At 58.2% G+C, this 24,632-nt stretch overlaps 3 protein-coding genes across 8 annotated transcripts; 1 reads left to right on the top strand and 2 right to left on the bottom strand.

Moving 5' to 3' along the window:
* Positions 1-8,923: 8,923 nt before the first annotated feature.
* On the bottom strand, positions 8,924-13,374 carry ISG20L2 (interferon stimulated exonuclease gene 20 like 2). 2 transcript variants are annotated; one of them, XM_060644617.3, is made up of 4 exons: positions 13,265-13,374; positions 11,886-12,853; positions 9,888-10,088; positions 8,924-9,189 (listed from the first exon to the last, which is right to left on the bottom strand). In XM_060644617.3, the coding sequence occupies exons 2-4, from the start codon at positions 12,615-12,617 to the stop codon at positions 9,076-9,078; spliced, it is 1,047 nt and encodes a 348-aa protein (XP_060500600.1). In that variant the 5' UTR covers positions 12,618-12,853; positions 13,265-13,374; the 3' UTR covers positions 8,924-9,075. The 2 variants fall into 2 exon arrangements, with proteins under 2 accessions (XP_060500600.1, XP_060500601.1); XM_060644618.3 differs by having other exon boundaries at positions 11,886-12,734; positions 13,265-13,354.
* Positions 13,375-13,712: 338 nt separating this feature from the next.
* On the top strand, positions 13,713-20,462 carry METTL25B (methyltransferase like 25B). Of its 2 annotated transcripts, none has more exons than XM_060644614.3 (8): positions 13,713-13,934; positions 16,827-16,951; positions 17,048-17,240; positions 17,667-17,729; positions 17,985-18,128; positions 18,588-19,069; positions 19,652-19,836; positions 20,205-20,462. In XM_060644614.3, the coding sequence occupies exons 1-8, from the start codon at positions 13,824-13,826 to the stop codon at positions 20,324-20,326; spliced, it is 1,425 nt and encodes a 474-aa protein (XP_060500597.1). In that variant the 5' UTR covers positions 13,713-13,823; the 3' UTR covers positions 20,327-20,462. The 2 variants fall into 2 exon arrangements, with proteins under 2 accessions (XP_060500597.1, XP_060500598.1); XM_060644615.3 differs by having other exon boundaries at positions 13,824-14,447.
* On the bottom strand, positions 20,416-24,448 carry MRPL24 (mitochondrial ribosomal protein L24). 4 transcript variants are annotated; one of them, XM_060644623.3, is made up of 6 exons: positions 24,210-24,310; positions 21,886-22,128; positions 21,714-21,809; positions 21,414-21,517; positions 21,012-21,142; positions 20,416-20,912 (listed from the first exon to the last, which is right to left on the bottom strand). In XM_060644623.3, exons 2-6 carry the CDS (start codon positions 22,066-22,068, stop codon positions 20,776-20,778), a joined length of 651 nt encoding a protein of 216 aa, XP_060500606.1. In that variant the 5' UTR covers positions 22,069-22,128; positions 24,210-24,310; the 3' UTR covers positions 20,416-20,775. The 4 variants fall into 4 exon arrangements, with proteins under 4 accessions (XP_060500606.1, XP_078296830.1, XP_078296828.1 ...); XM_078440704.2 differs by lacking the exons at positions 20,416-20,912; positions 24,210-24,310 and adding an exon at positions 24,343-24,448 and having other exon boundaries at positions 21,027-21,517; XM_078440702.2 differs by lacking the exon at positions 20,416-20,912 and having other exon boundaries at positions 21,027-21,517; positions 24,210-24,312.
* Positions 24,449-24,632: the final 184 nt, after the last annotated feature.

The following is a 24,632-nucleotide window of genomic DNA, read 5'->3' as shown; positions in this document are numbered from 1 at the left end:
CGGTCGGCGACAGGCACCGAAGTCGGGCTCCCCTTACTCTGGTCTTCCTGCTTCTTGGAGAACCTCCAGCGTTAAGTCAGGGATCCAGCGTGGCTGGCACTGTTGATGGCAACTGCCAGCATCTGAAGCTGCACAGGCCTGGGCCTGACGCTGGCCAGCTGTGCCCCTCCCGCCCCCCCCCCCCCATTTCCCCTCCGGAAGGAGCCCCTCCCCCTCCCAGGGCAGCACTACTGGAGGGAGAAGTCAGGTGGCACCAGCACCGTGACCCACAGTTAAACTCCTCTTGGCTTTTATGAGCCAGTGACTGGGGCTGGACCCCTCTGCCACTCCCACCCTGTGCTGGGCACCGGCCCCTTAACCCCTGGCAGCCCAGGGCAGGAAAGGGAAGCCAGAGCAGAGACAAGTGTGGCAGTAGGCAGACGGCGGTCTTGCACAGGACTGGCTCTGGGGGCCCAAGCCATCTCCCAGATGCCTCCTCTCCCGCTCTCTGAGGACGGGGAAACTGAAGAAGAGCCAGAGGTCCCGGGAATCCCTCTCCCTGTTGAGATGATCAGGAGTTTCGGGAAGAAGAAGGAAATCTGCAGGGCTGCACGCGGGGTGGGTGCTCTCTTCCTGATCTGGCCTGGGCTGCAGAGGGTGGGCACTGGGCCAGAGAGGCAGACTCTGGACTGGACACGAAAGAGGCAGGAGGGAGGGGAGGGGGTCACGGTGCCAGAGAAGAGGCTGCGAGGTTTTGAGGTCTGGGCTTTGAGGTTCTGGACGGGGCTAGAAAGAGGGCATTGGACTCTGTTCCCAGGAGCCGGGGCAGGACAACAGGGGCTGATGGGTCAGCGTCAGGAAGGAGGTCGGCTAGAGGAGGACTCCTCGGCTAGGCTCCTGGGTGCTCCCTTTCCCTCTTCTCCCCGCCCCATGGAGCACGCCTGCAGGCAGTGACACCCAGTAGTTGGGCTGGGTGCCCCTGCCCCTGCCTGGCTCCAGGGAGGAGGCCACAGCCCCGGAAGCTAGATAGTAAGGACCAGCTTCCCCGACTCCAGGATGCTTCCTGCTGCAGACCAGGCCCAGGCTCACCTCTCTGTAGGGCCAGTGGGCCAGACTCCCGGAGACAGAGGTGCAGGGGAGCGAGCAGAGTCGGGGAGGGCCCCAGAAGCCCAGCTTCCCAGTCCCTGCCCCCACATTCCCATCTTAAGTGGGCAGGGAGTTAAAGGACACAAGAGTTCAGCGTCTGGCCCCTTAGCAGGCTAGGGCCTTGTCCTTCCAGTGACCCCCCCCCATCCCTGCCCCTCCTTACAGTCTGCTAGAGATGGGCGGTGGGGGAGGCCCAGACAGCCTGAGCCCTAATGGCTTTCCCCGGGCAGCATGAAAATAATGGGAAAAAGATGTGTGAGGTGGGCAGCTCTGATTTCCTCTCTCGTGCGGGCGCCAGCTCTGGTCTGGAAAATGTTAGCTGTCAAAGAGAGAGAGACTGAGCAGTCTCCGGCCTCCCCCTGCCCTGCACTCCCTACACCACCCCATCTAGCACCGGGGGGCCCCCAGCCCGCCTGGATTCCCTGAGGGCACCGGGCTGGTGCCTGTGAATTTCACGTGGTCAGGCTGCCCCGACCAAGCCCCACCTCCCCTGCCTGTGTCTCCTCCGCCAACCTGGGGAAGACATCCCAGGGGCAGTTTTGGCACTCGGGGATTCGCAGGGACACGTCGTCCCTGGGGGATCAAAGGAGCCAGTGGCAGCATCTCCTGGATTAGGCAGTCTCACACCTCCTAAACCCCAGAGCTCTGGGACCAGCCTCAGGTTTTCAGGTGATCTGGGTTCCCGCCGAGCTGAGCTGGCAGTAACTGGCCCAGAGACGGAGCCGTCCTGGGTCCAGAACACTCGTGGGGTGTGCCTCTCGCTGCGTGTGGGTACTGTGGTCTCTGTGGGCCAAATCCCCTCTTCTGAGCTCCGGCACTAGGCCCCCAGGAGCCCCAGGGAACTGAAGCCAAGGCGAGGGGAGGCGCCCACTGCCTCGGAGATGAGGGTGTGTGTGGAGGGAGGGTCCCAGCCGAGGAGGAAGCTGCCAGAACACTCAGCCCTTTCTCCAGAGGGCCCCTTTGCCGCTGCCTGGGCTCCACCCTCCCATCCTTCAGGAAAGCTCCCGCTCTCGCTCTCGCCTGGCTGGAGCTGCTGGGCTGGATTATCTGCCTCCCTGTGGGTCCTGGGTGTGGGCTCCGTCTCCCTCCCCCGGCTCCCAGGGCAGGGGCAGTCAGCCTCCTTCCTCCTTTGATTATGGTTGGATCCCTCTCATGGAATCTTTCCAAAGAAGCGACCAAACAGGATTCCACAGGGGTGGAAGGAAAAAAGAGACCGACCCTTCCTTGGCGGAAGCTGTCCTGACCCAGGGATGCCAGACAGACTGGGTTCCTGATGCTGCTTGGAGCTGTGACAGTGGGGCCAGGGCCGCAGGTCAGGCCTTGAGAGGAGTTGTGGGTCGGCCCTGCGCTGTGTGAGAGTGTCCCACGTGCTGCCTGGAATGGAGCTGATCCCAAAGCTTTGCTCTTTTTTTATTTATAAGAGAGAGAGCACAAGTTGGGGAGGGGCAGAGAGAGAGGGAGACACAGAATCTGAAGCAGGTTCCAGGCTCTGAGCTGTCAGCACAGAGCCCGATGCGGGGCTCGAACTCACGGACCGCGAGATCATGACCTGAGCCGAAGTCGGACGCTTAACCTACTGAGCTACCCAGGCGCCCCCATTCCAGATTCTTAAAAATACTTTCCCTCCCACCGCCTCTCCCCACCCCCCACCTCTCTCAAAGTCCTGTGCGTTCTATATACTCTTTCAAAGAAAGCCCAGAGTTGGCGGTGTCCTGAAATGGCTGTACATATTCAAGGCAGCCAGCCTGCAGGTCAGGACAGCCAGGGGCCTGGGCAGCGAGGGCTTGGGGGGACGCCCGGCTGGCCAACCCACTAGATGTCACTTACCCATGTCATCACTGCCTGAAAAAGATCTTGCAATCTGACCGCCCAGAGCCCGCAGCCAACCCTCACCCCTGACCGCGCTAGGTCCTGACCTCTGAGGGTGTGGGCACTCCCTGAGCTCTCTTTGGCAGGGGGGCAGGTGTGTACAAGAGCTCAGATGAGAGTTCAAAGGCCAAAGTGTCGGCCTTGATTTAAACAGTTGTTCAGGGCGTGCGTGGCTGGTTCGATCAGAGGAGCGTGTGACTCTTGATCTTGGGGTCGTGGGTTCAAGCCCCATGCTGGCTGTAGGGGTTACTAAAAAAAATAAATTGAAATGAAATGAAATGAACGTCTGTTCAGGATCAACCGCACCAAAGATCGCCCATGTGTGTGAAGTTCATCTGTCCTAAATCACGGCGGCCGGGGATCCCGTCCTCTCGCCTCGACAGGGCAAGAGCCTTCATGGTCCTCTGTCCCCATTCTGTCCCCTCGCGGCAGCCCAGGGCTGGGAGGGGGTCCTTTACACCTCAGTCAGTTCAAACCACTCCTTTGCTCAAATCCCTGCAACGGCTCCGTCTTGTGCAGCTATAAGCCGAGTCCTTACAGCGGCCGAAGGTTCAAACTTCCTCCCTCCATCCCCCCTGCCCACCGACCCCACCTCCTACCACTTGCCCCTTGGCTGGCTCTGCTCCTGGACACACCAAGTGTCCTCCTGCCTCAGGGCCCTGGCACCTCTCGCTCTCCCTGGAATGTTCTTCCCCAGATTACACGACTGCTTCCTTCACTGTTTTCAGGTCTCTGCTCCTATGTGCTGCCCTCAGAGACGACTTCTGTAAACAGCCCATCTACAAGGCGCATGTGCATCTATGTCCGCCTCCGTCCTCACTGTCCCTCGTGCCACTTGTGACCCCTGGCCGCAAGGGAAGCCCACGTGGGCTGTGCTGGCCTACAGCAGAGTCTGGCACACAGTTGGTGCTCCATAAACATCCCTTGAACAAGTGAATGAAGAGTAAGCAAATGACTTCAGCCACAAGCAGTGACTATTAAGGCGGAAAGAAACAATCGGTTGCACCTTTCATTAGCAGTCTTGTTCTTTTTTAACTTTATTTATTTAGAGAGAGAGAGAATCCCAAGCAGGCTCCACACTGTCAGCCCAGAGCCCCACGGGGGGCTTGGCCTGAGCTGAAGTCAAGAGTTGGACACTCAACCGACTGAGCCCCCAGGCACCCAGTACCCTTGTTGATTTCATCATTTACTTAGTTGTCCTGGATAAGCGCATGAAGGAAGTACTTTGACAAAAATGAGGTCTGAAAACGAGAGTGGCCCCGCCCTAGCCAGGAGAGCCCTGGATTCTTCACGCTCCTCAGTGACGCCTCAGCCCCCCTTTTAGAAATGCCATGTGCTTGCGGGCGCCTGGGTGGTTCGGTTGGCTAAGCATCAGACTCTCGATCTCGGCTCAGGTCATGATCTCGGGTTCGTGAGCGGGAGCCCCGCAGAGGGCTCTGCGCTGACAGGAGCCTGCTTGGGATTCTCTCTCTCCCGATCTCTCAATAAATAAATAAACCCAAAAAGAAATGCCACATGCTTATGGCCACATCTGCCCGGGGCACTGAGGATCCAACTCAGGCTCCGCCCTGCCCAGGGCTCTGAGCCTGCAGCGGGCCACCGCGGGTCTCTGACTCGCATCCAACAGCTTAGCCTCTCGGGGCCGCAGCTCCTTGGGCTCCAGCACACCCCAGCCTCCGTCTGCAGCCCGCCCGGCCCCGACCATGTAACTCTCCACTTCTCTATGTGGACTGCCCAAAGAGTGAGGCCAGAAAGAGCCAGGACAGCCAGCCAGTGCAAACTCGGGTTCTGACGTCACCCAGGACCTCTGCCCTTTCTTGCGTCCTCTGTCAGCTCACTCCCTTGTCTCCACGGCTGTGCCAAACGTCTGTTCCCTGGTTTGTGGCCCATGCTCTGCTTGGACTTAGTAAGCCCTCCAGGTCACCAGGTGCTGCCTGGGAACATACCCATCGGCCCCACCCTTGCCTCTTTCTTTTGGTCCCAGAAGACAAGGAACCCCTGTTCCTGGACGAGGCTAAGCTCAAGACGCCATCTCCTCAGTCTTTTGGGACCCGGTGTAGCGCCCACCTTCCTCAGCACTTGTGGTCCACGGCTTTGCTGGCAGCATCTTCAGACCACCCTCCAGATGCCTCCAGATCACCACCCTCCAGATCCCTCTGGATCACCGCCCTCCAGATCCCTCCGGATCGCCGCCCTCCAGATCCCTCCAGATTGCCGCCCCCATCTGTCCCCGCCCCCACCGCAGACACTGCTCAGATGAAAGGCACCAAATTGATACAAATAACAGGCCCTTTCCTTGGCTCTCATCTTACTGGTCCCCTGTGTGGTGTCTGATACCATCCCCTCCCTCCTGGAAAGCCTCCTCTGGCCCATCTGATGGCCTCCCTTAGGCCTTCCTCCGGGGCTTGTTGGAACAGCATCCCCGAGCCTCTGGTCTTGACCTCGTGCTCTCCTTTATACACTTTTCTATGTGACGCCCTCACCCTCCATCCGAGGCGCCCCCCGCTGTTGCCCTGTCGTCCCTAAGCTGCCGCCCCGGCTCTTTCCCCACTGCTGAGCTGCAGTCTGGTGTCTTCTGAGTCAACCCAAGTCGGCCTCCTCAGAAGCCCGCTCTTCTGCCCGCCGCACGCACCACCCTCACGGCTGACGGCCCCACGGTCTATTCCTGCAGCTCAGAAAGAGCAAGACGGTCTCTGATCTCCCCGCCCTGCTCTCTAGGTCATGGTAATTCCACCTCCTCAGGGACGCTCAGGTGCACCCTCCTGCTTCACGGACTCAGGCCCCGGTCACTGCTCATCCAGGCTCGTCCACAGAACCCCTCTCCTGAGAGGCCCTTCTCCAATCCTGCTTCCATCTGGCTGCCAGCAGCGTCTTCCTAAAACACAAATGTGGCCACATCACTCCCCGGCTTTAAATCCCGCAACGGCCCTGGACAGCTTGCCACTGAAATGGATTTACTGGTTTCTCTTTTTCAGACTGTAAGCAGCTGGGGGACAAAGACCACGCCGTTTCCCTGGGGTCTGCCACAGGACCTGGCACACAGCAGGTGCTTCGTCGATATCTGAGCAGGGGATTCCAAGTCTCATCAGGTGCCGCCTGGACGGGTTAAGAGCAGAGTAGGGCAGCGGTTAAGAGCGGAGGCTTCAGGCACAGCTGGCAGGTCCGAGTGCCAGCGCCAACCCCCAGCTATTTGGCCTGGGCGCGATTTCTTATCGTTTGTCAACCTAGGCTTCCTTGACTGCTGTCCTAGAACAGCACCGCCTACCTTCCCGAGAATGGCACAGTGTGCCTACAGGACTTAGCACAGTGCCCGACACAGGGACACAGTCAAAGACCAGGGGCTGTTGTCATTATTATCGATGGCAACCATTAGTTACCCATCAGGGGTAGAAAACAATCCCAGGATCTTAATGCTGGAGTCCTTAAGCCCCAGAAGGAAACCGACAGCCACCAATGCGGAATGCGGTGAAACCAAACTTGAAACATGTTATCAGTAACTTGTATCAGTATCAGTATCAGTACAGGGTAACTTGCTCTTCTGCCTGGGCTCGAGGGCTTGCTCCGCAGAGTAAATGCAAGTGCTCTGTGAGCAATACAGTGTAGACAGAAGATACACAGTGCAGACAGGACATACTCGCAGACACACCTGGCGTATTTCACACCTGCGTACAGTCTCTCCCAACACGGACTCGGGCTGACGTACCTTGGGGCAAGTTCATAATTACAGTCCTGTTGTGCTTCCCTATTGTCAGCTGTAATCATCTGTTAAACCAGGAATCAAACGACTCCTCCTTGCAACCTTCGCTATGGCCATCAGCGGAGACAGGGCGGCACGATCACCTCAAATTCCCACACACACCGCCCTGCCCCTATTGAGAACCGCTTTGCTAAGGTTCAGGCTGTCGAGACGACGTTGGCAGGGTTCACTTCTCACGCGCTGCCCTTTGCTGACCTCACCCGCAGAAGGGGTCCCTGAATCAGAACATGTCCTTCCTCTCTGAAGAGAAAGCATTAGAAGAGCTTGTGTTTTGCCGCGGTTCAGGCAAAACGCTTGCTGATCGGAATGCAGGCAGCAATCTGCAAGGGGCTGGCCACCCTCTTGGAGGAAGCCAGGCCCCTGGGGACAGAGGAGCAGAGAAGGAAGGGGACTTAAGGAGGCACCCTTGCGGGGCAAGCTGGGCTCTACCCAGAAAGTGTGAGGAGAGAAAACGCTGAGGAAAACGGTCACAAGGTCCTCTGGTCCCCAGGTTCTTCGTGGTGAGCGTAAGACAGCTCTTTCCAGCGTTGACCGAGACCAGGTGCCTTCAGGACATGGGGGTGCGGTGGGGTGGAGAGGAAGTGCAAGGGTCAGCTGCTGTTTACCCAGACTCCCACAAGGCCAAGTCCAGCCGACGTGTACCCCCAAAACTGAACTCAACTGAGATTTTTCGTCATCTCCCACCTTAACTGATTAAAACGTAACTAAGACTTGCTTTCGGCGTATTCCCGGTTTTGGGCGCGGCCCTCCTAGATCATTCCCACCTAGAGGTGCGTGTGAGGGCGCCTGGTACGTCTCTGCGGTGTCACGGACGTTCCGTGTGTCAGGCTCAGCAGGAACCAACTTGCTCTGAGCTCCAGAGCTGCCTGTGCAAGCGGGTCCCACGGTGCAGGACAGGACGGCAAGGCCACGTCTGAGGTCCGGGTTGGCTGCAGGAAATTCCCTTCTACCGGCAGCCACGACCGTAGCCCTGCCCCTGGAGCCAAAGCAGCCACTCGAGGGGCACAAGCCACACAAGAGTGCGGCCTCCACACAGTCTCAAGACTGTGCACAAAGCAATCCCAGACACGAGGTCAGACCCGTGACTCACCTTCCCAGGAGGGCGTGTGCCACCGATGAAGCGCTGGCAGGACCGACCAGGCTGGCGTCACCCAGCACCCTCCCGCCCCTGCTCCGTCCCTCCCGCGTGCCCACCCTGAATCGCTCTACTGGTCACACACCCGTGTGTGAAGGTGTCTGCGTGGCTTGAGGCACCGCTGCAGGCGTGCTCGATTCATGGTAGGGGTGGGGACCGGGCACCAGAGCACACGGGCCACACACAAGGGCTTAGTCGGCGCTCCCTGGTGACTTCTGGCCAAAAAGGGCCCAGTTAGTGCCATCCACAGAGATCCTGGACCCCTCACAGAATCACAGCCCTGTGAGACCTTGTCACAGAGACTTTTTTCAAAAAGGCTCTATGCCCAACGTGGGGCCTGAACTCACAATCCCGAGATCTAGAGTTGCACGCTCTAACAACTCGAGCCAGCCAGGCGCCCCACCTGGTGACAGAGCTTTTTAGCGTAAACTGAAACAGAAAACAGCACACGAGTGTTTTTCCATTATAAAAATTTATCAAGGGAATAATTTGAGTCCTTAAAGGTTTGCTTTAATGAAGTAAAAGACTAAAAACCATGAAAACACTTTAAGTTCTTTTTTAACCTACCAGGTGGGATCTAAATTAAATAAATCTTCTAACGCTTTAGGAGAGACGGTGCTTTCCTAAATCAGAAAAATTGATCTCCAAGTCCCACTCTCCTACCCCTAAGAACTGAACCTCACCAGGGATGGCTCCCCTAAGGACGGGCGCTATGTCTCCAATGCAGACAAGGCCAAGGGCAGAATCTGCGACACGCGGTGTGACCAGCCAACCTGCGCACTTCTGACCGCGAAAGAGGGCACTGCTATTTACGTGAGGACCAAAGGCATAAAACGGACTTGCGGCCACCCTAGTGATAAGGCAGTTTGGGAAACGGTTCCCAGTGTGCCCCCCCCCTCGGAAGTCAAAAGGCCCGCCTGGAGCCAAGCACCCTGGGACCTGCAGGTAGCACCATTTAGGAGAGAAACAGTCCAGGGCTGGTCCTGACACGGAGGCTTCCTCCCTCCGCGGGATTCTCAACCAGACACGACACGACACCGGAGGTGAAATTTCAATGAATACTAAGTCTGGGGCGGAGCCGGTCTCTCCCGGTTGGGGCAGCGAGCCGGGCCGCTGCCCAGTCCTGCTGCCCGGTCCTCCCGGGCACGGGGCTGCTCTCCACCTCTCATCACCGGCGCCTCCGCGGCCGCTAGTCCTTTGGGGGATTCTGGGCCAGGTGCTGTTCCCACTCGACTTCAACCAACTTGTACAGCTCCATGGTGGCCTGAGCGTCTTCCACGGAGGAATGCCCGCTTTTCCCAACCTGGACGCCAGAGGAAGAGAAGAACGTGAAGCCACAGAGAGACACTACGGCTTTCCTTCCCAACTGGCTCTCCGCGGCCCCCAGGGTGCAGGTGCTTCTGCAGAGTCTGTGGGCTGCGAAGGCCGAATTCCGGTGGGGTCTAGTCCCCACCCCATCTCAGAGGCTCCACTCCCACCCTAATGGCTCAGCCCTTCCTGTGGACGCAGGTGCTCGTCGGTCTACGCCCGGCCAGCACGACGCACCAGATGGCCACCAGGCCTTCCGAATCTTCCAGCTTCCCCAGTGCCTAACCACGCTCTACGCGACGCGTGGCCCCTCCTCCTCCGGCCAGGCAGGCCGCCCTCCTCTGAGTGCAGACGCGTAGACCACGCAGGGGGTCCCGGCACCCACTCTGCGGACTTCTGGACACCACCACGTGCTCTCCTCTCTTCCTCTCTTCTCAGTTAGGGCTTTGCACCCACCTGAAGGCTCTTCCCTGTCCCGAGCACCCTCGGTGACGCTCTGGGACGGGAGCTGTCACCCCACGTACAGATGGAGAGTCTACCGGAACCCTCGGTCCAAAGCTCTTCCCGTCGGAGCAGCCCGCCCACACCTCTCTACAACCAGAGCAATTCTGGGGCCAGAGCCTGGAACAAGGCCGCACGGAGGGCGCCCCCAGCGTCCGAGCCGCGGGCCTGGCCGCACTGGGGAGACACTACCTGGATGTCCCGGTTCAGAAGCTTCTTGGTGAGACACTTGAGGGACACGGTGGCGTTCTCTGGGCACTCGGCCTTCCGGTTGAGGGGCGGGATGTGGGAGGTGTCGCGGGTGAGGGACTTGGGGTGGGAGTACTGAAGGGCTTTGAAGTCGTTGTGGATGGCATGCCCCACCACTATCTTCCCTGCGAGGATCTTCAAGATCTGAAACAGAAACAGAGGCGGCGCTGGCGAGGAGGCGACGAAGCCCCTGCATCCTACAAGCCCAACGTGGCCATGGGTCCTTCTAGGCCCTTTTCTCCAAGTGCTCACCCGGCTCATCCTTGAAACGCCCTCTCCCACCAGGCTTCTTCCACCTGAGGCCCAGCTCCGCGCCCCGAGGTGAAAGCAGCTACCACCCAAGACGACCCCGCCGCACCACGACGGTAACCCCCGTCCGGACTTACATCCCCAACGGCTCCTTACCTTCTAACTTCCATCTCAGCAACAGAACGATTTGCCTCCATCCCAAATCACACACACGCCTGAGATGCTCACTTAACTATCCAGGTCGGTTCTGGCTCGCTACGTGAAGACCTTTGACCCCTACCACATGCTGGCCTGAGACACGAGGCTTGGACAGATGGGGTCAGAGATGGCCTCCAGGGAGGTGACAGAAGCCCCAAATTGTACACAAAGTTACATACATGGGTTTTTTTTTGGGGGGGGGGGGGACGGGGAGGGTCTACGGTTTCCATCCGACTCTGGAAGGCCCTACGAGCTAAAAAAGCTTCAGAACCTCTTGCAGACTAAGTCCGCGTGCGCCAGCCCCCGGCCTTCAGCTCTCCCCACTCACTCACCAGCCGCCCTGGAACCTTATTCCCGTGACCCTCAGAAGCAAAGACCTTCTCGCCACCGCAGGATCTTAAAGCGCGAGGGCAAACCGCCAACGAGGACAACCAAAGAATACGCCACCAGCTCTGAAGGCCGTTCCCCCGACGGGTTCCGAACAGGTTGTGAACAAGAACTAAAGCGCCCTGACTGGGACACGGCCGGCAGGAAGCCCTGGAAGCGGCAGACCCTGTGAACGGGGCTCTCGGCCCAGCCTGAGCGCTGGGGGATCACTTTAGGACGAGAGCCCCGCGGGAGTGCCACGGGCCAGGCAGGTGCGGGCTCCTAAGGGCACTCTGCGCCCCGCCACAGCCTCCCCACCTTCCGTCTCTCCCAAGCGCGGCTCAGGGGTGCCCTGGTGCGCAGGCTCAACTCCTCTCGGGTTCTTTCTAAGACCGGGCCCCCTCCCCTCTGCTGAACCGCCTCCAACTGACTGCAGGCGCACGAAGAACACCAGCGGAACACAGAGTGTCCGGAGAAAGCAGAGCAGGGAGGGGGTTGAAGTGGCAGAGAAGTGGACCAAGCGCGCCCTCTGGAGGCCTCCCACGACCAGCTGGCTTCCTCTCCTTCACCTCAGGTTCACCTTCCTTTTCCCGTCCCTCTGTGGAGCTCCCCGCGGCCGGCGAGGAGGCTGGCTCAGCGAGCGAGGTGAGAACCCGACACGACAGCCCTGTGTCGTCTGTCGCAGCTGTCGCTTCGGCACACCCGACCCAGGTACGCGAGTCACCCCTGCTCCCACCACCAGCACCAGCACCTCCCACGCTTGGCAGGAAGCCCTCCCCACTCTCCCCGAAGAGATGGAGCGTTTCTCCCCCCCCCCCCCGCCATCCGCGCCTGGGGCTCTGTCCCTCAGTGGTTACTTCTCTGTACGGATTCCCAGTTCCCCAGACAAGGATTCGACCGGAGAGCGAACAGTCTCAGCCAACCAAGTTCCCTCCACCAGCTAACTGTAGCCTTCTGGACTCCCACCGCTCTGCCCCAGCAGGAAGCCCTCTTCCCGTGGCGATCCACTCCCTCCTTCCCTCCTCCACATCCTCTGGCGCCTTCCTAGAGTGACATCCTTTGCTGAAAAAATGACGCGGACCTCCGCCCACCGGCCTCGCCACTGCCATTGGACCCCACGCCTCTCACCTGGCTCCGAGCGACCTTGAAGGGTGTGGCGTTCACCATGTGCTGCTTCCGGATGCCACTCCATCTGGTCCGGTAGTCCACGATGTGGCAGGGGGGGAGGATGTACTCATCATAAAGCACATCTCCGTGGTAGCTGACGATGCTACATCGAGCCAAGGAACTGACGTGCCCCTTGGGTCCTGTGCCCACCATCTCGCAGTCAATCGCCACCATTTTCCCTGGTGTCTTCTGCGACGCCCCGGAGCATTTATTCTCCAAATGAGATTGGGTGGAGTTCTGTGGGGCGTTTTTCTGAGTAGGGTTCTTCTGGGGGCCCTTCTTCCGGGAGCGAGCTGGGTGGCTCCTAGTCTTTGGAAGAGCACTCTGGAACTCCCCCAGCAGATCTACTTTAGCCACGACAGACCCGGCCTTCTGTGAAGGGGCAGGGGTCAGCCAAGGCACCGCAGCTTTCCTGTCCAGGGACGGCTCTGGTCCGCTGCTGGAGGCGGCGGTCTTCTTCTTTGGAAGGGGAGAGACCTTCCAAGTGCCATCCACCCTAGGAGCTTCCCCTTTCTTCGGAGGGTCTGGGTGCAGCTTAGGCACCTTGCTAGGGTGCTGGTTCTTCTTATTCAGAAAACCTCTCCGTTCCAAGAACCTCCTCTTCTTGACAAATTTTCGGTGCTTGGCATTCCCCTCTAATGCCTTTTTGGGGGGAGGTTCACCAAAATCCAAATTGAGGAGTAAGGTAGACATGAGGACAGTGGACGTCGGGAGAGCAGTTGGGAGGAGCGGCTTACTGACGACAGGAAGACAGAGGACTCATCTTCTGCTGAATCCCACAGGCCAGCATCCGGAGGTCCGCAGGACACCCTGGGGAAGAGAGTAATCCTGACAACGGAGCCCATAGGCCCCGCGAAACAGTAAGACCCATCTCCGGACGACTTAAAGCTGGAAAGACATCAGACCGACCGCCCAGAACAGGTACGAATCTGTAATGTGAAATAATGTCAGGGGCACGGTCTGCGCCAGGAAGCTTCGGTTCTAGCGCGGCCCCCCAATTCACCAGCCACAGGGTCTTGAGAAGGCCACTTCCCCTCCCAAGAGCTCAGTCTCGTTCGCACCCGGAGGGGGCTGTAGGGCCAACCACCTCGAACTCTGCATCTGGAAAGCCAGAACAGTGGAGCTGTACCATCCGCCCGCGAGGGCCTCCGGATTACCCAGGCATCCCCGCGCGGCTCCAGGCGGGGGACCACCACACGCGTCTCACGCCGGTCCTTCTCCCGACAAAGGCTCTCTGACCACACACACCCGCTGGGTGAACTGAGGCTTAGGGCCCCCTACGTCGGCGAGCACGCCGGGGGTCCCCGCCACCGAGAGCGACCCCCCGCGCCCGCACCTACCTCCTCGCCGGCCCAGCTAAGAGCGGAAGCGCCCGGAACCGGAGGCGGAAGTCGGCGCGCGCCGGCGAGGCCCGGGCCGGCAGGCGCGCGGGTTGGACCGCGCCGGGGGCCGACGCGCACGCGCCCGCAGCGCCCCCGCCTCCGGGAGCGAGGCCAGGGACTCCGAGCGCGTGGGCGGCGGCGGCGGCGGCGGCGGCGGGGGCGGCGGGAGCGGGATGCGCTCCCCGGCCCCTCTGGCCCCGTGGAGGTACAACTCGAAGGCAGGGAGGCCGAGCCCCGGGGGAGGTACCGCCCCCACTTCCGGGGGAGGAGGGAAGTGCGCGGGGAGGGGCGGGCCTGGGCGCCGCGGCCCGCCTCTGTGACGTAGTGCGCGGCGCCCCGCCCCACCCCACCCCACGTGTGCGCGACGCCGCCCGCTTGGCGCTGGGGAACGTCGCGACCTGTGACGTCAGGGGACGCATTCCGTCTTCCGCCCCAGCCGCAGGCCCCCCGCGGGGCACTGACCCTGGCTCCCCGCTCGGCTCGTTCTCGCTCCTGACGCCACCAGCTGGACCCCGGGATGCCGGGCGTCTCCGCCCGCGGCCTCTCTCACGAGGAGAGGAGGCAGCTGGCGGTGAACCTCACCCGTGTGCTGGCGCGCTACCGTCCCATCCTGGACGCCTACATCATCGTGAGGCCACAGGGGTGTGGGCGGGGTGCTGCCGGTTGTGCGGTTGGCTGGGTGCCCGTGGCAAGGGCAGAACCTGGAGAGGTGGCTTCTGCTCTCTTTTTTTCTATGGGTTTCGGTCTGTGGTCTGTACAGAAAGGGTTAAAACTGGGGTCACTCCCTCCCGGTTTTTCAGTTGACGTACGTATTAATATTTCCAGTATCTCGCTGGTTTCTCTAACTTTCCCAAGTCCAAAATAAAATGCGTGAACAACAGAGCCACGCTGCAGCTACGTTGAGCTCCCCCAGGAACCTGTGAGGTGTTCCAGGAACACACAAGTTCATTGATCCGAGCTTTGCATAAAGTCCTGGTTTAGCAGCCTACTGGACAGCCACAGCTTTGGAATCAGACCGGCTTGACTGCCTCCTTTACTGTGTTAGATGGAGGCATTGTTAAGAACTTCCTGCCACCTGTCTCTCAGCTGTAATAGCGATCCCTGTCTGAAGGATCGTTACGAAGAATGAGTGAGATGATGTGTATGTGGCACCAGCATCCACTGAATCGTTCAGCCCCCCCCCCCCCCCAAGCCCAGAAGCCATTATTGATTCCACTCTTGCTTTCACTGATCAACAGTCCAGTTCTAAAAAGCGTCCTGTTGGCTGTACCTCCAGAATAGATACTAAATTCACCCTTTGTTTCCGTCTCCATTGCTACCACCGTGGGCCAAGCCACCATCATCTCTCTCCTGGACTACTTCCTAACTGATCTCTGTGTTCACTTACTCTCCATAACCACTTCTTCATAAAGCAGCTTGATCCTTGTAAACTGGGAACCCTGGGCACCTGGGTGGCTCAGTCAGTTGAGTGGCTAACTCGTGATCTCATAGTTGGTGGGATGGGGTCCCGAGTCAGGCTCTGTGCTGACAGCGCTGAGCTTGCTTTGGAATCTCTCTCCGTCCCTCTCTGCCCCTCCCCGCCCCGCCCCAGGTATACACATGCAATCTCTCTCAAAATAAATTTTTTAAAAATGTAAGTTTGATCAGGGCACCTGGCTGGCTCAGTCCGTAGAGTTTGCTACACCCTTGATCTTGGAGTAGTAAGTTTGAGCCTCACGTTGGTGTCAAGTTTACTTGAAGAACACGTAAATCTGATCGAGACACTGCCTTGCTTGCTAGGTGCTTTGATGAAATCTTAACTCCTTACCATTATCTAAAAAGTGCTAATGATCTGTCCCCTGCTGCCTTTTGAAGGCTAGCACATTAATCCTCTCCCACATTGACTCTACTGCACCTATACTGGCCTGATTTCTGCTCTATAAATACGGCAGGCCTCTGGGCCTTTGCACTTACTGGTCAGCCTGGAATGCTTTTCCTCCACAGGAAGGCGAAAGAAAACCATGATTAAGGGCAAGAACTAGAGTCCAGTTGGTTTCAGATTCCAGCTTTGCTGCTTACTAGCTTTTTGACTTGGGCAAGTTACTTAACAGCTGTGTGTCAGTTTCCTTCTCTGGAAAATGCCAAGTAAAAATAGTACTTACCTCATAGGGTTGTTTGAAGATTAAATGCATTAATACATGGAAAATGCTTGGGACAGTGCCTGGTATATTAAAATATCTTACGAGTGTTTGCTATGACCTGAGGGTTTTTTTTTGTCGAGGTATAATTGATATGTAACTTTGTATTGGGGGTATAACACAGTGATTTGATATTTGTGTTGCAAAACGATCACCATGGTAAGTGTAGTGAAACACACCCTTCACCTCTCAAGTTACCTTTATTGTGAGGAGAACTTCTAAGGTCTGCTCTCATCCACTTGCAAATATGCAGTCATCATCGTTAGCTATGGTCACTTTGATGTACATTACATCTCCGTGATTTATTCATTTTACAACTGGAAGTTTGTATTTTTTGAGCCTCCTCACCCATTTCACAAGCTCCCCAGACCAGTGTCCCGTCCGTACTCTCTCAAGCTCCATTGTGTTACCGTTTTCATTAGCGTTTGGTCGTCTCTGTGGCATTTGACGTTACCTGAAATTATTTTTTTTTATGTAAACTCTGCGAGAGCAAGAATCTTGTCTGGTTCATTGTTGTGTCCTCTGAGCCTAGACTAGAGCTTGGTGCATGACCAAAGCTCCGGAGTTTGTGTTGAACAAATGAACAAATAAAAACACCTTGGCGTAACATCTGGCATGTAAAGTGTGTGGTGCATATAATGGTAGATTGCTTTTTTAATGTGTTTATTTTTGAGAGAGAGAGAAGGGGAGAAAACAGGGGCGGGGTAGGGGCAGAGAGAGAGAGAGGGACAGAGGATCTGAAGCAGAGAGCCCGACACGGGGCTTGAACTCACCAACCATGAGATCATCTGAGCCGAAGTCAGATGCTTAACCGCTGAGCCACCCAGGTGCCCCGTGGTAGACTTTTTTTTGTTTTTAAGTTGTTTTTTTGAGAGAGAGCACAAGCAGGGGAGGGACAGAGAGAGGGGCTCCCAAGCAGGCTGCATGCTGTCAGCCCAGAGCTCCCATGACCCGAGCCAGAATCAAGAGTCAGACGCTTACTGGCTGAGCCACCCAGGTGTCCGTGTGGCAATGGTAGATTATCAAGCGGTGATGTACTAACGCCGCACAGGTCAGCCACCGTGGTGTTGCAGATGCCGACGCGAAGACACCATCCTTGCCCTTAAGTACAGTTGAGTAGAGAAAACGGACACATCCGTGAGTAGGGACGCTGCCACAAGAGAGTTGTCCAGGATGCCAACTGGGCTCCAGGAAAGGGGAGGCGGGAGCAGGCTTCAGAGGAGAGGTGACTCGGAGGAGTAGGAGGTGCCTGCTGGCCGCAGCCAGCGGCCCTTCGTTGAGGACGGGGCAGGGCGGGAAGGGCAGCGGCCTGTTGACCGCTCCCCTCCTCCCTCCTCCCGCAGGAGTTCTTTACAGACAACCTGTGGGGCACACTCCCTTGCTCGTGGCAGGAAGCGCTGGATGGACTGAAGCCACCACAGCTGGCCGCACAGCTGCTGGGGATGCCCGGGGAAGGGGAAGCGGTCAGGTAGGGGCAAGAGGGGCCCCGTGCCGGGGGACCCAGGGTGTCACTGTCGGGATGCAATGGAGCTATTCACCGGGGGCCCGGGCTGGCCTATCGCAGGTACAGGTCGGTGTGGCCGCTCACCCTGCTGGCCCTGAAGTCCACAGCCCATGCCCTGGCCTTTACCCGGACACCTGGGTTTCAGACCCCCTCAGAGTTCCTGGAGAACCCCAGCCAGAGCTCCCGCCTGACAGCCCCGTTCCGGAAACACGTCAGGCCCAAGAAGCAGCATGAGATCCGGAGGCTGGGAGAGGTGAGGTGGGGGGGGGGGGGGGGGGCGGGAGGACCCCTTAAGGCTGTGGGTTGCCAGGATGTGGGCACTTTGCACGGCCCGCAGGACCATCCTTGGCAGGCATGGTCTGGATGCTGGGTATTTTGTGCGTTCGCCCTCTCGACGGGTAGGTTGGTGGCTGTGTCTGAACCAAGGTCTTCCTAGTTTCCACCTCCGCAGTCTGCTCAGGGCTTCATAGCAGCGCTCTCCTCCTTGTTCACGCTGAGAGGAGCAAGGAGAGGAGGCTGAGCCTGGGGTCAGCACCTCCCTTTCGGTTTCTCGATCTCGTGTTCGTGGCACCCCTGCCCTCTTCCTGTGCCCTCTGCAGCGCCTCCGCCCCCGTTGGGGGTGTTTGCCCTGGGAGCCAACACCCAGTGGCCAGGAGAGCTTTGTTCCCTCCTCTTGTAGTTGGTGAAGAAACTGAGTGACCTCACGGGCTGCACCCAGGTCGTGGATATAGGCTCAGGCCAGGTGAGTCAGACCCTTAACATTCTGAGTTTCACGTCTAGGTGTTTTGTTGTTTGAGTCGTGGGGACAGAGGGCTGGAGGCAGGTCGTCAGGCTGCAGGCCCAGGGAAGCAGTTGCTGGGCAGTGGTGGAACTAGGCAGGGCAGAACTTGAGCCTCCTGGGGGCCCGGGACCCAGGCGTCCAGGTCACTGCTAGGGAGGCTGACAGCAGAGAGGCCGCTGGACGGGGCCGTCTCCACCCTCCCTCTCGTGACTCCAGGGCCATCTCTCCCGATTCATGTCCCTGGGGCTGGGGCTGACAGTGAAGAGCATCGAAGGCGATCGGAGGCTGGTGGAGAGAGCCCAGCGCCTGGACCGGGAGCTCCTGCAGGCCCTGGAGAAAGAGGAGAAGAGGAGCCCACAGGTCGGCCAGCTTTTCGTGCAGCCGGGGCTGCGGGACGAGGCCCGCTTGGCAGGCATTGGGCACCAAGGCCGACTCCTTTCTGTTTCCGGGATTGACGGCGTGATCCCCAATTCTGCTACCCCTTTGAGGGCCCCCCGTCACCCAAACCTCCTCATACCGTAAAAGCACTTTCTGGTTACAAAGTGCTTTCCACCCTGTGCTTCTCCCAGCCACCTGTGGAGCGGCCGGTCAGGTGTTCATTAGGTAGATTGCTTTTTTAATGTGTGACAGAGGGGAACCGGGACTCACAGACGGGGTTTGCAGTTGATGGTGATGGGCCCCAGAGTTCACCCAGCTCCCCCGTCCCCCGGTTCTCTCCCTCTTTGAGAAGGAGCGCAGGGGACACTCCCTTCCTGTGGCCGGAGGGGGCACAGGGACAGCAGACTTCCCACCTGCCTCTGTTCCGTCCTGCCTCCACAGGTGACCCGGGCCGGCCCTCGCCACTCCCCACACCACGTGGTTAGGTGGGTAGAGCCCACGGCCCTGTGCAAGGAGCTCCTGCTTCCCCTGGAGCCCTTGCCTCCGCGCGGGGCCCGCCTGCTGCTGACGGGCCTCCACGCCTGCGGGGACCTGAGCGTCGCCTTGCTGAGGCACTTCTCCTGCCCCGAGGTGGTGGCCCTGGCCTCGGTGGGCTGCTGCTACATGAAGTTGAGTGAGCCTGGCGGCTACCCACTGAGTCAGTGGGTGGCGGGGCTTCATGGCTCCGAGCTGCCCTACAGGCTGCGGGAGGGGGCCTGCCACGCCCTGGAGGACTACGCCGAGCGGCTACAGAGAGCGGGCCCCGGGCTCCGCACCCACTGCTATCGGGCGGCACTGGAGACGGTCATCCGGGGCGCCCGGCCCGAGCTTCGACGGCCAGGCGTGCAGGGGATCCCCAGGGTCCACGAGCTCAAGATCGAAGAGTGAGGCTGGGGGGGGGGGGGGGGGGGGGACGGGCGTCACGGACTGAAGGTCTGATTTCCCTCCCATCCTCACTTGTTAGTGTGAACGAAAGATCTATGGGGCGTCGGGGGGGGGGGGGGGGGGGCGGCTCAGTTAGTTTAGGCATCCGGCTCTTGATTTTCGCTCACGCGCATCATGATCTCTGTCGTGGGCAGAAGCCTGCTTGAGGTTCTATCTCCCTCTGCCCCTCTCCTCAAAAAAAACCAAACAACAAACAAAAGAAGATCTAAATGTGCCCAGGGAGTTGATTCCGAAGTCTGACCGGACAGCTTCTCAGAATTCTTTTAGAACCGAGTTGTCACTCTCTTGTCAGGGGGCCGTCCAGGTTTTTAAGTGCTAAAACTATGGTCAGATCATTGTATAGATGATAAATTCGGGGACCAATCTGCTGCTGGACAGACGGTTCCCGGCCAGGGAAACAGGAAAACGCATACTAGGGTGGCAAACCCGGCGAAGCTGCCATCAGATCGGGAGCGTCCAGTCTGGGTGGGAGGGGAGGCTCCTGAAGCCAAACTGAGCATGGTCTGTGGCTGACCCCACAGATACGTGCAGCGGGGGCTGCGGCGGGTGGGGCTGGATCCCCAGCTGCCACTGAACCTGGCTGCCCTTCGGGCCCACCAGGCCCAGGAGAACCGAGTGGTGGCCTTCTTCAGCCTGGCCCTGCTCCTGGCCCCGCTGGTGGAGACGCTGATTCTGCTGGACCGGCTGCTCTACCTTCAGGAGCAGGGTGAGGGTGGCCCACAGCAAGGACCGGGGGCAGGGGGGAGCTGGAGCTCTGAGGCTCCTCCTTCCGGCCCCAGCCCCCCAGCCCCGCGGCGGGACTCAGACTAGCTGCTTCGGGTACCAGTGGGGTGGGAAATTTGTCCACGCACATTCCTGCTAAGTCGGGCTCATATCCCATCTTGCGTTTTAAGCAAGAACAACCCCAGGGGTGGGGGGTGGGGTCGGTGTCTGGGGTGCCCATATTCCTGGTAGAGAATTGGGTCTCCTAGACACCTCAGGCCCCCCGCACAGGGAAAGGGGCTGTGCCCACAGGCCTGGCAGGGAACAGCTGAGTTCGTGATTCCTCCCTGAGTAGCCCTGCCTTTCTTCCAGGCTTCCATGCTGAGCTCCTGCCCATCTTTAGTCCTGAACTCTCGCCCAGAAACCTAGTTCTGGTGGCCACCAAGAGTCCCCTGGGTGAGGCCTTCTCTCTTCTGGAAACTGAAGACAGCTGACAAACTCCATCTGGAGTTCACCCAGAGGACCAGCCTCCTAGCTTCCTGCAACCCTGGCCTCTCCCTCCCCATGTTAACGTAATACTATGTAAAGGTTTATTTTTAATTTATTAAATAAGTGAAATCTTTATTTCTCGGCCATTTCTATCTTTCCACCCCCGCTCCCGCCAGCCTCCCTGACGGGTAGCGTCTCGTTACTCACGGGTCTCCCAGAACCCGCAGGCCCTGTCCCTGTGGAGGCTGCCTAACTTCCACCCAGGCTGTCACAACATGAGGACAGACGCCCCTTCCTTCAGTCCCAGAAACAGGCGCGCTGGGTTAAGGTGCTGATCTAGCAGACGCGTGGGGGGGAACTCCTGGCTCTCTCTTGGTGTCTGAAGGAGAGGTGGCCTGGACCTTCGAGGCTAAGACAAGGAGGGGAGAAGCTGATCTCCAGCTGATTCCCAGGATCAGTACCAATAGACTTTCTTGTGTCTCCGCGTCTCCTGGATCCCCATCGCCTCCATCACCTCCTCCTCCAGTGTCTTTAAACGGGGCACGTAGGTTCTTTCTAGAGCATCTTCCACTGATGTGTCTTTGGGGCCGTCTGTTGAGCCAGAGGAAAGAAGATGGGTGGGAAATCCCCTCCCTCCCTCTCCTCCCACCACCCCCTGTCCCCGTCTTCCTGCCCCTCACCCAGCCTCACCAGTCCAGGTTTCAGGGACGATGCCATCAGCTCTGGGAAACTCAGGTTTGGGGATAATTCTTCCTGATCTTGTGGAGACACGTACCCGCTCTCCTGCCTCCGTGAATCTCCACTCCACGTCAGTGGGTTTCCTAGTGGACAGAAGAGATGAACCCAGCCTGGGAACCACGTCTTCCGGCTACGTGCCGCCCCAAAAAGTCAACGGCTGAAAACATGAAGGTCACCATCTTGCTGCTGCTATGTCTATACTGGGGGTGACCCACAGGGGTCACGTCCACGAGAGGGATGGCCCCTTTCAATCTCCAGAACCTCCAACCCACCATTCCTTTTGTAGAAACGGGATCAACACCGATGGACACTCGCAGGGCGGGCAGCCCTCTGACCAGAGCCCCACGTGCTTGCCTGTCCACGGGATCCACGAGTTTGACCTGGCGGTGGAGCAGGGGTGCTTCACTGGGGATCATGGTTCCCCGGGAATCCACGGTCTTGCCCACATAACGGTAGTGCTGTCCAAAAGAGGGGGGATATGAGAACCAGGGGTGTGAAAGGGGGCCCGCCCACCGCGGCTCGGGGCGTTCAGCCCAAGCTGGAAAACAACATCAGCTGTCTCACTGTCCCTGCAGCTCGTCTCCTGCCTCCCTAGGCTGCTCTGAATGCGGTGACAGAGGGGACAGGCTTCCTGAGCGCCCCATCTTCACTCACCGTGTTCAGTCCCTCCAGGACCACCCAGTTGCGCTGCCGGATGACCTGGACCACTTTGCCTTGCTTCCCAGCATCCTTGCCTTCTAGGACCTCCACCTGCAGGAAGACGGGAGGGTCAGGGAGGGGGGCCCTCGCCCAGCCCCCCCACCACTCCACCTCATCCAAGGCTCACCCTGTCCCCACAGAACAGATGCCATTCTTCATCTGAGATGGGCTCCACGGCCACCCGGCGCCGCCTGGTCCCCGGAGGGTTCTTCCTCTTGTCTGCAAGAGAGCCTGGGCGGCTCATCCCATAGCGGTAGTCGCGGGGCAGAGTGACCTTGGATGCCAAGGCCAGCAGGGCAGAGAGACGCATGGCTGGAGGCTGTGAGAAATCCCCTGGCCAGGGAGGATCCAGAAACCTTCCTCGTCAGCTCTGAAGGACACAGAAAGAAACAAGCGGGCAAAGAACATTTTTTAAAACACTTAGTCCCTTGCTCAAGGGATCTCATCTCACTGAGTCCTCACAAGATGCTATCTTCACTTCACGGATGAGGAAACAGGCTCAGTGACTTGCCCGCGGTCAGAAAGCTACTACATGAGAGAACTGACATTCAAACCCACAACGTCTGACTTCAAAGTCCAGAAAGAGGCCAGGGACCACGCGATCTAGTCACCCCTGAATCGAGGTGACCCAAACAGGGCTTGGCGCATAGTAGATACTTAATAAACAGTTACTAGGTCGATGCAGGAACAGCGGGATAGGAAAAACACAGGTAAATGGAACAAAAAAGAGGCACAAGGCCATGGGGCAGGCATTTACAAGGAAAAACAGCAGAGATTAAAAAACAGTACTAAAATGTCCCTATGCCACTCGCAATTCCTGAACTCAGTCAGGAAATAACCACTCCTCCTCCCTAAGGCAGCTTCTTTTCCAAAGGAAAAGGCCCCAGAAGCAGACTTTAGGATTACCAAGTCCTACATTTCCCAAATAAGTATATTTTCTAAGCCTCCCAATTTTGGATGATGGACTAAATCAGTTGGGGTGGTGAGAGAATGGAGGGCAAAAATAGTTAAGTGCTTCCGTTTTTATTTATCTTTTTAAGAGAGAGCAAGCAGGGGAGGGGGGCCGAGGGAGAGAGAATCCCCAGCAGGCCCCACCCTCAGCACAGAGCCCAATGCGGGGGCTCAATCCAAGGACTCTGAGATCGTGACCTGAGCTGAAATCGAGAGTCAGATGCTCAACGGACTGAGTCACCCAGGCGCCCCATGAGTGCTTCAATTTACTGAGCACTTACTACCTGCCAGGTGCCATGCCGTTTTCCTGCATCATGCGCTACAGGAAAGGATTAAGGAGGGCATCTTTAAATCTATTTTAGAACCAAGAACAGAGTCTAACTTCAAAGTACAAATAAAGTGGGGGATTCACCTTCGAATGCTCCCTCTCTGTAAAGAGAGCTTTCCTACTATTCTTACTTTCTAATCTTATACTCTAATAAAACCTTTTGCCTGATGCTAAAAAAAAAAAGTACAAATAAAGTGCACTCTAATGGGATAAAGAGCTGTGGGTTCTAGTCCCTGTTCCACCACCTTACTCTATGATCCAAGGCAACCTAGCTTACAAGCTTGTGTCCTCATCCTGAAAACTTTACAGGGTTGTTGGAGTCATTCAAACTACGTTTGATATTTTATCAAAACAAAGTACAGAATAATGCGAATCGTATTATGACTTCTGGGCAAATTAAAAAATACATATTGTGCCACAGGCTTAAATATTTATGCGAAGGCAACAGGAAACAGCCAAAGTACTTGGCTGGAGCAAAAGGGCACTATCTGGGGGAAGAGTTACTGTCCATCTTATTCCTTCCCCACGACCTTTATTTACATTTTCCCACTATGCGCCCCGGGGTGGGGGGGGGGGGGGGGCGCTGGTTTATCTGAACCTTCGGAGTTTTCTTCTTTATACTTCTCAATGTGAAAAAGAAAGTGCCTATGTTATCTTCAATTAGCGTTGGCCTCAATGTTCCCGTGCGGATTCAACAAATGCTTAGGAGCACAGCTAGGTGACAGCCTTAGTGCGAGGAGCCTCACGGATTACTAGCGTCTGATCTTCCCGCCTTCCTGGGAGGGAAGCTGACAGGTGCGGGTACCCCAAGGTTCGTTCCCCAGACGAGGAAACCGGGCGCTGGGGGCCACTGGGCCTGCTCTAGTTCGCAGCTGCACAGGAGCAGGGCCAGCGTTCGGCCCCAGGACGCCAGCGGGGTCGCTGCAAAAGGCCAGGCGTCGGCCACTCTAGGTCTGCAGCTCCGGGAGGAGACCCCCAGAAGCCAGCCCCTAGGCCCTGCCCTCCTCTCTCGCACACCCTGCAGGGGCTGTCCCCGGGGCGGGGGAGCTTCCGCGGGGTTGCCCGGACCCCGGTTCCAACAGTCTTCACCACCCACCCGCTCCAAGCAGCCGGAGCAGAGCAATCCCGGGCGAGTCCAGGGCGGCCACCACCACCGAGCACTCAACGCTCACCTCCGCTTCGCGCCTTGCCCCGCGCTGCCGTGCCCCCCCGCCCCCCAGCGGCGTCCGCACATGCGCCCTTCGCCCTCGTCCCTCGGCTCTCTGGGAAATGTAGTCTGAATGCAGAGCGGACGCTCAAACCAACCTCGCTCTGAAAGCCGGAAGTTGTAGTCCACCGCTACGGAGCGAGCTGGAAACAGGAAATTTGGTCGGGTAGGAAAGCAAGGAACACCAAGAAGCACGTCGGGAGTTGAAGGCAGGGCAGGATAGGTGCGGCGCTCGGCGCGTCTTTGCGCACGCCCTGCGTGGAGGCCGCTGGGAACCGTAGTTCTCAGAGAGGAGGGCTCCATTTTCTAGGGGATTGTGGCTTCCTGTTCAAAGCAGAGGGCTTCCCTTTCTAGGCTGGGCTGCGGCCAGTCCTCTGCCCGCGCGCCC

Source organism: Panthera onca, chromosome F1 (genome assembly GCF_046562875.1).
Source record: "Panthera onca isolate mPanOnc1 chromosome F1, mPanOnc1 haplotype 2, whole genome shotgun sequence".
NCBI lineage: Eukaryota > Metazoa > Chordata > Mammalia > Carnivora > Felidae > Panthera > Panthera onca.
Note: the sequence above shows the minus strand (reverse complement) of the source record. Positions and strands in the feature narration are given on the sequence as shown.

Bases quoted from the DNA above. Each gene is read 5' to 3' on its own strand.
- ISG20L2 (XM_060644617.3), bottom strand. From the start codon at position 12,617: ATGTCTACCTTACTCCTCAATTTGGATTTTGGTGAACCTCCCCCCAAA. The intron at 10,089-11,885 runs GTGAGAGGCGTG...TTTCTGTTTCAG, and splicing joins TCAAGGTCGCTCGGAGCCAG to ATCTTGAAGATCCTCGCAGG. The intron at 9,190-9,887 runs GTAGTGTCTCCC...TCTGGCGTCCAG, and splicing joins TTCTGAACCGGGACATCCAG to GTTGGGAAAAGCGGGCATTC.
- METTL25B (XM_060644614.3), top strand. From the start codon at position 13,824: ATGCCGGGCGTCTCCGCCCGCGGCCTCTCTCACGAGGAGAGGAGGCAG. The intron at 19,070-19,651 runs GTGAGGCTGGGG...CTGACCCCACAG, and splicing joins CACGAGCTCAAGATCGAAGA to ATACGTGCAGCGGGGGCTGC. The intron at 19,837-20,204 runs GTGAGGGTGGCC...CCTTTCTTCCAG, and splicing joins GCTCTACCTTCAGGAGCAGG to GCTTCCATGCTGAGCTCCTG.
- MRPL24 (XM_078440704.2), bottom strand. From the start codon at position 22,068: ATGCGTCTCTCTGCCCTGCTGGCCTTGGCATCCAAGGTCACTCTGCCC. The intron at 21,810-21,885 runs GTGAGCCTTGGA...GTCTTCCTGCAG, and splicing joins ATCTGTTCTGTGGGGACAGG to GTGGAGGTCCTAGAAGGCAA. The intron at 21,518-21,713 runs GTGAGTGAAGAT...TCTTTTGGACAG, and splicing joins TCCTGGAGGGACTGAACACG to CACTACCGTTATGTGGGCAA.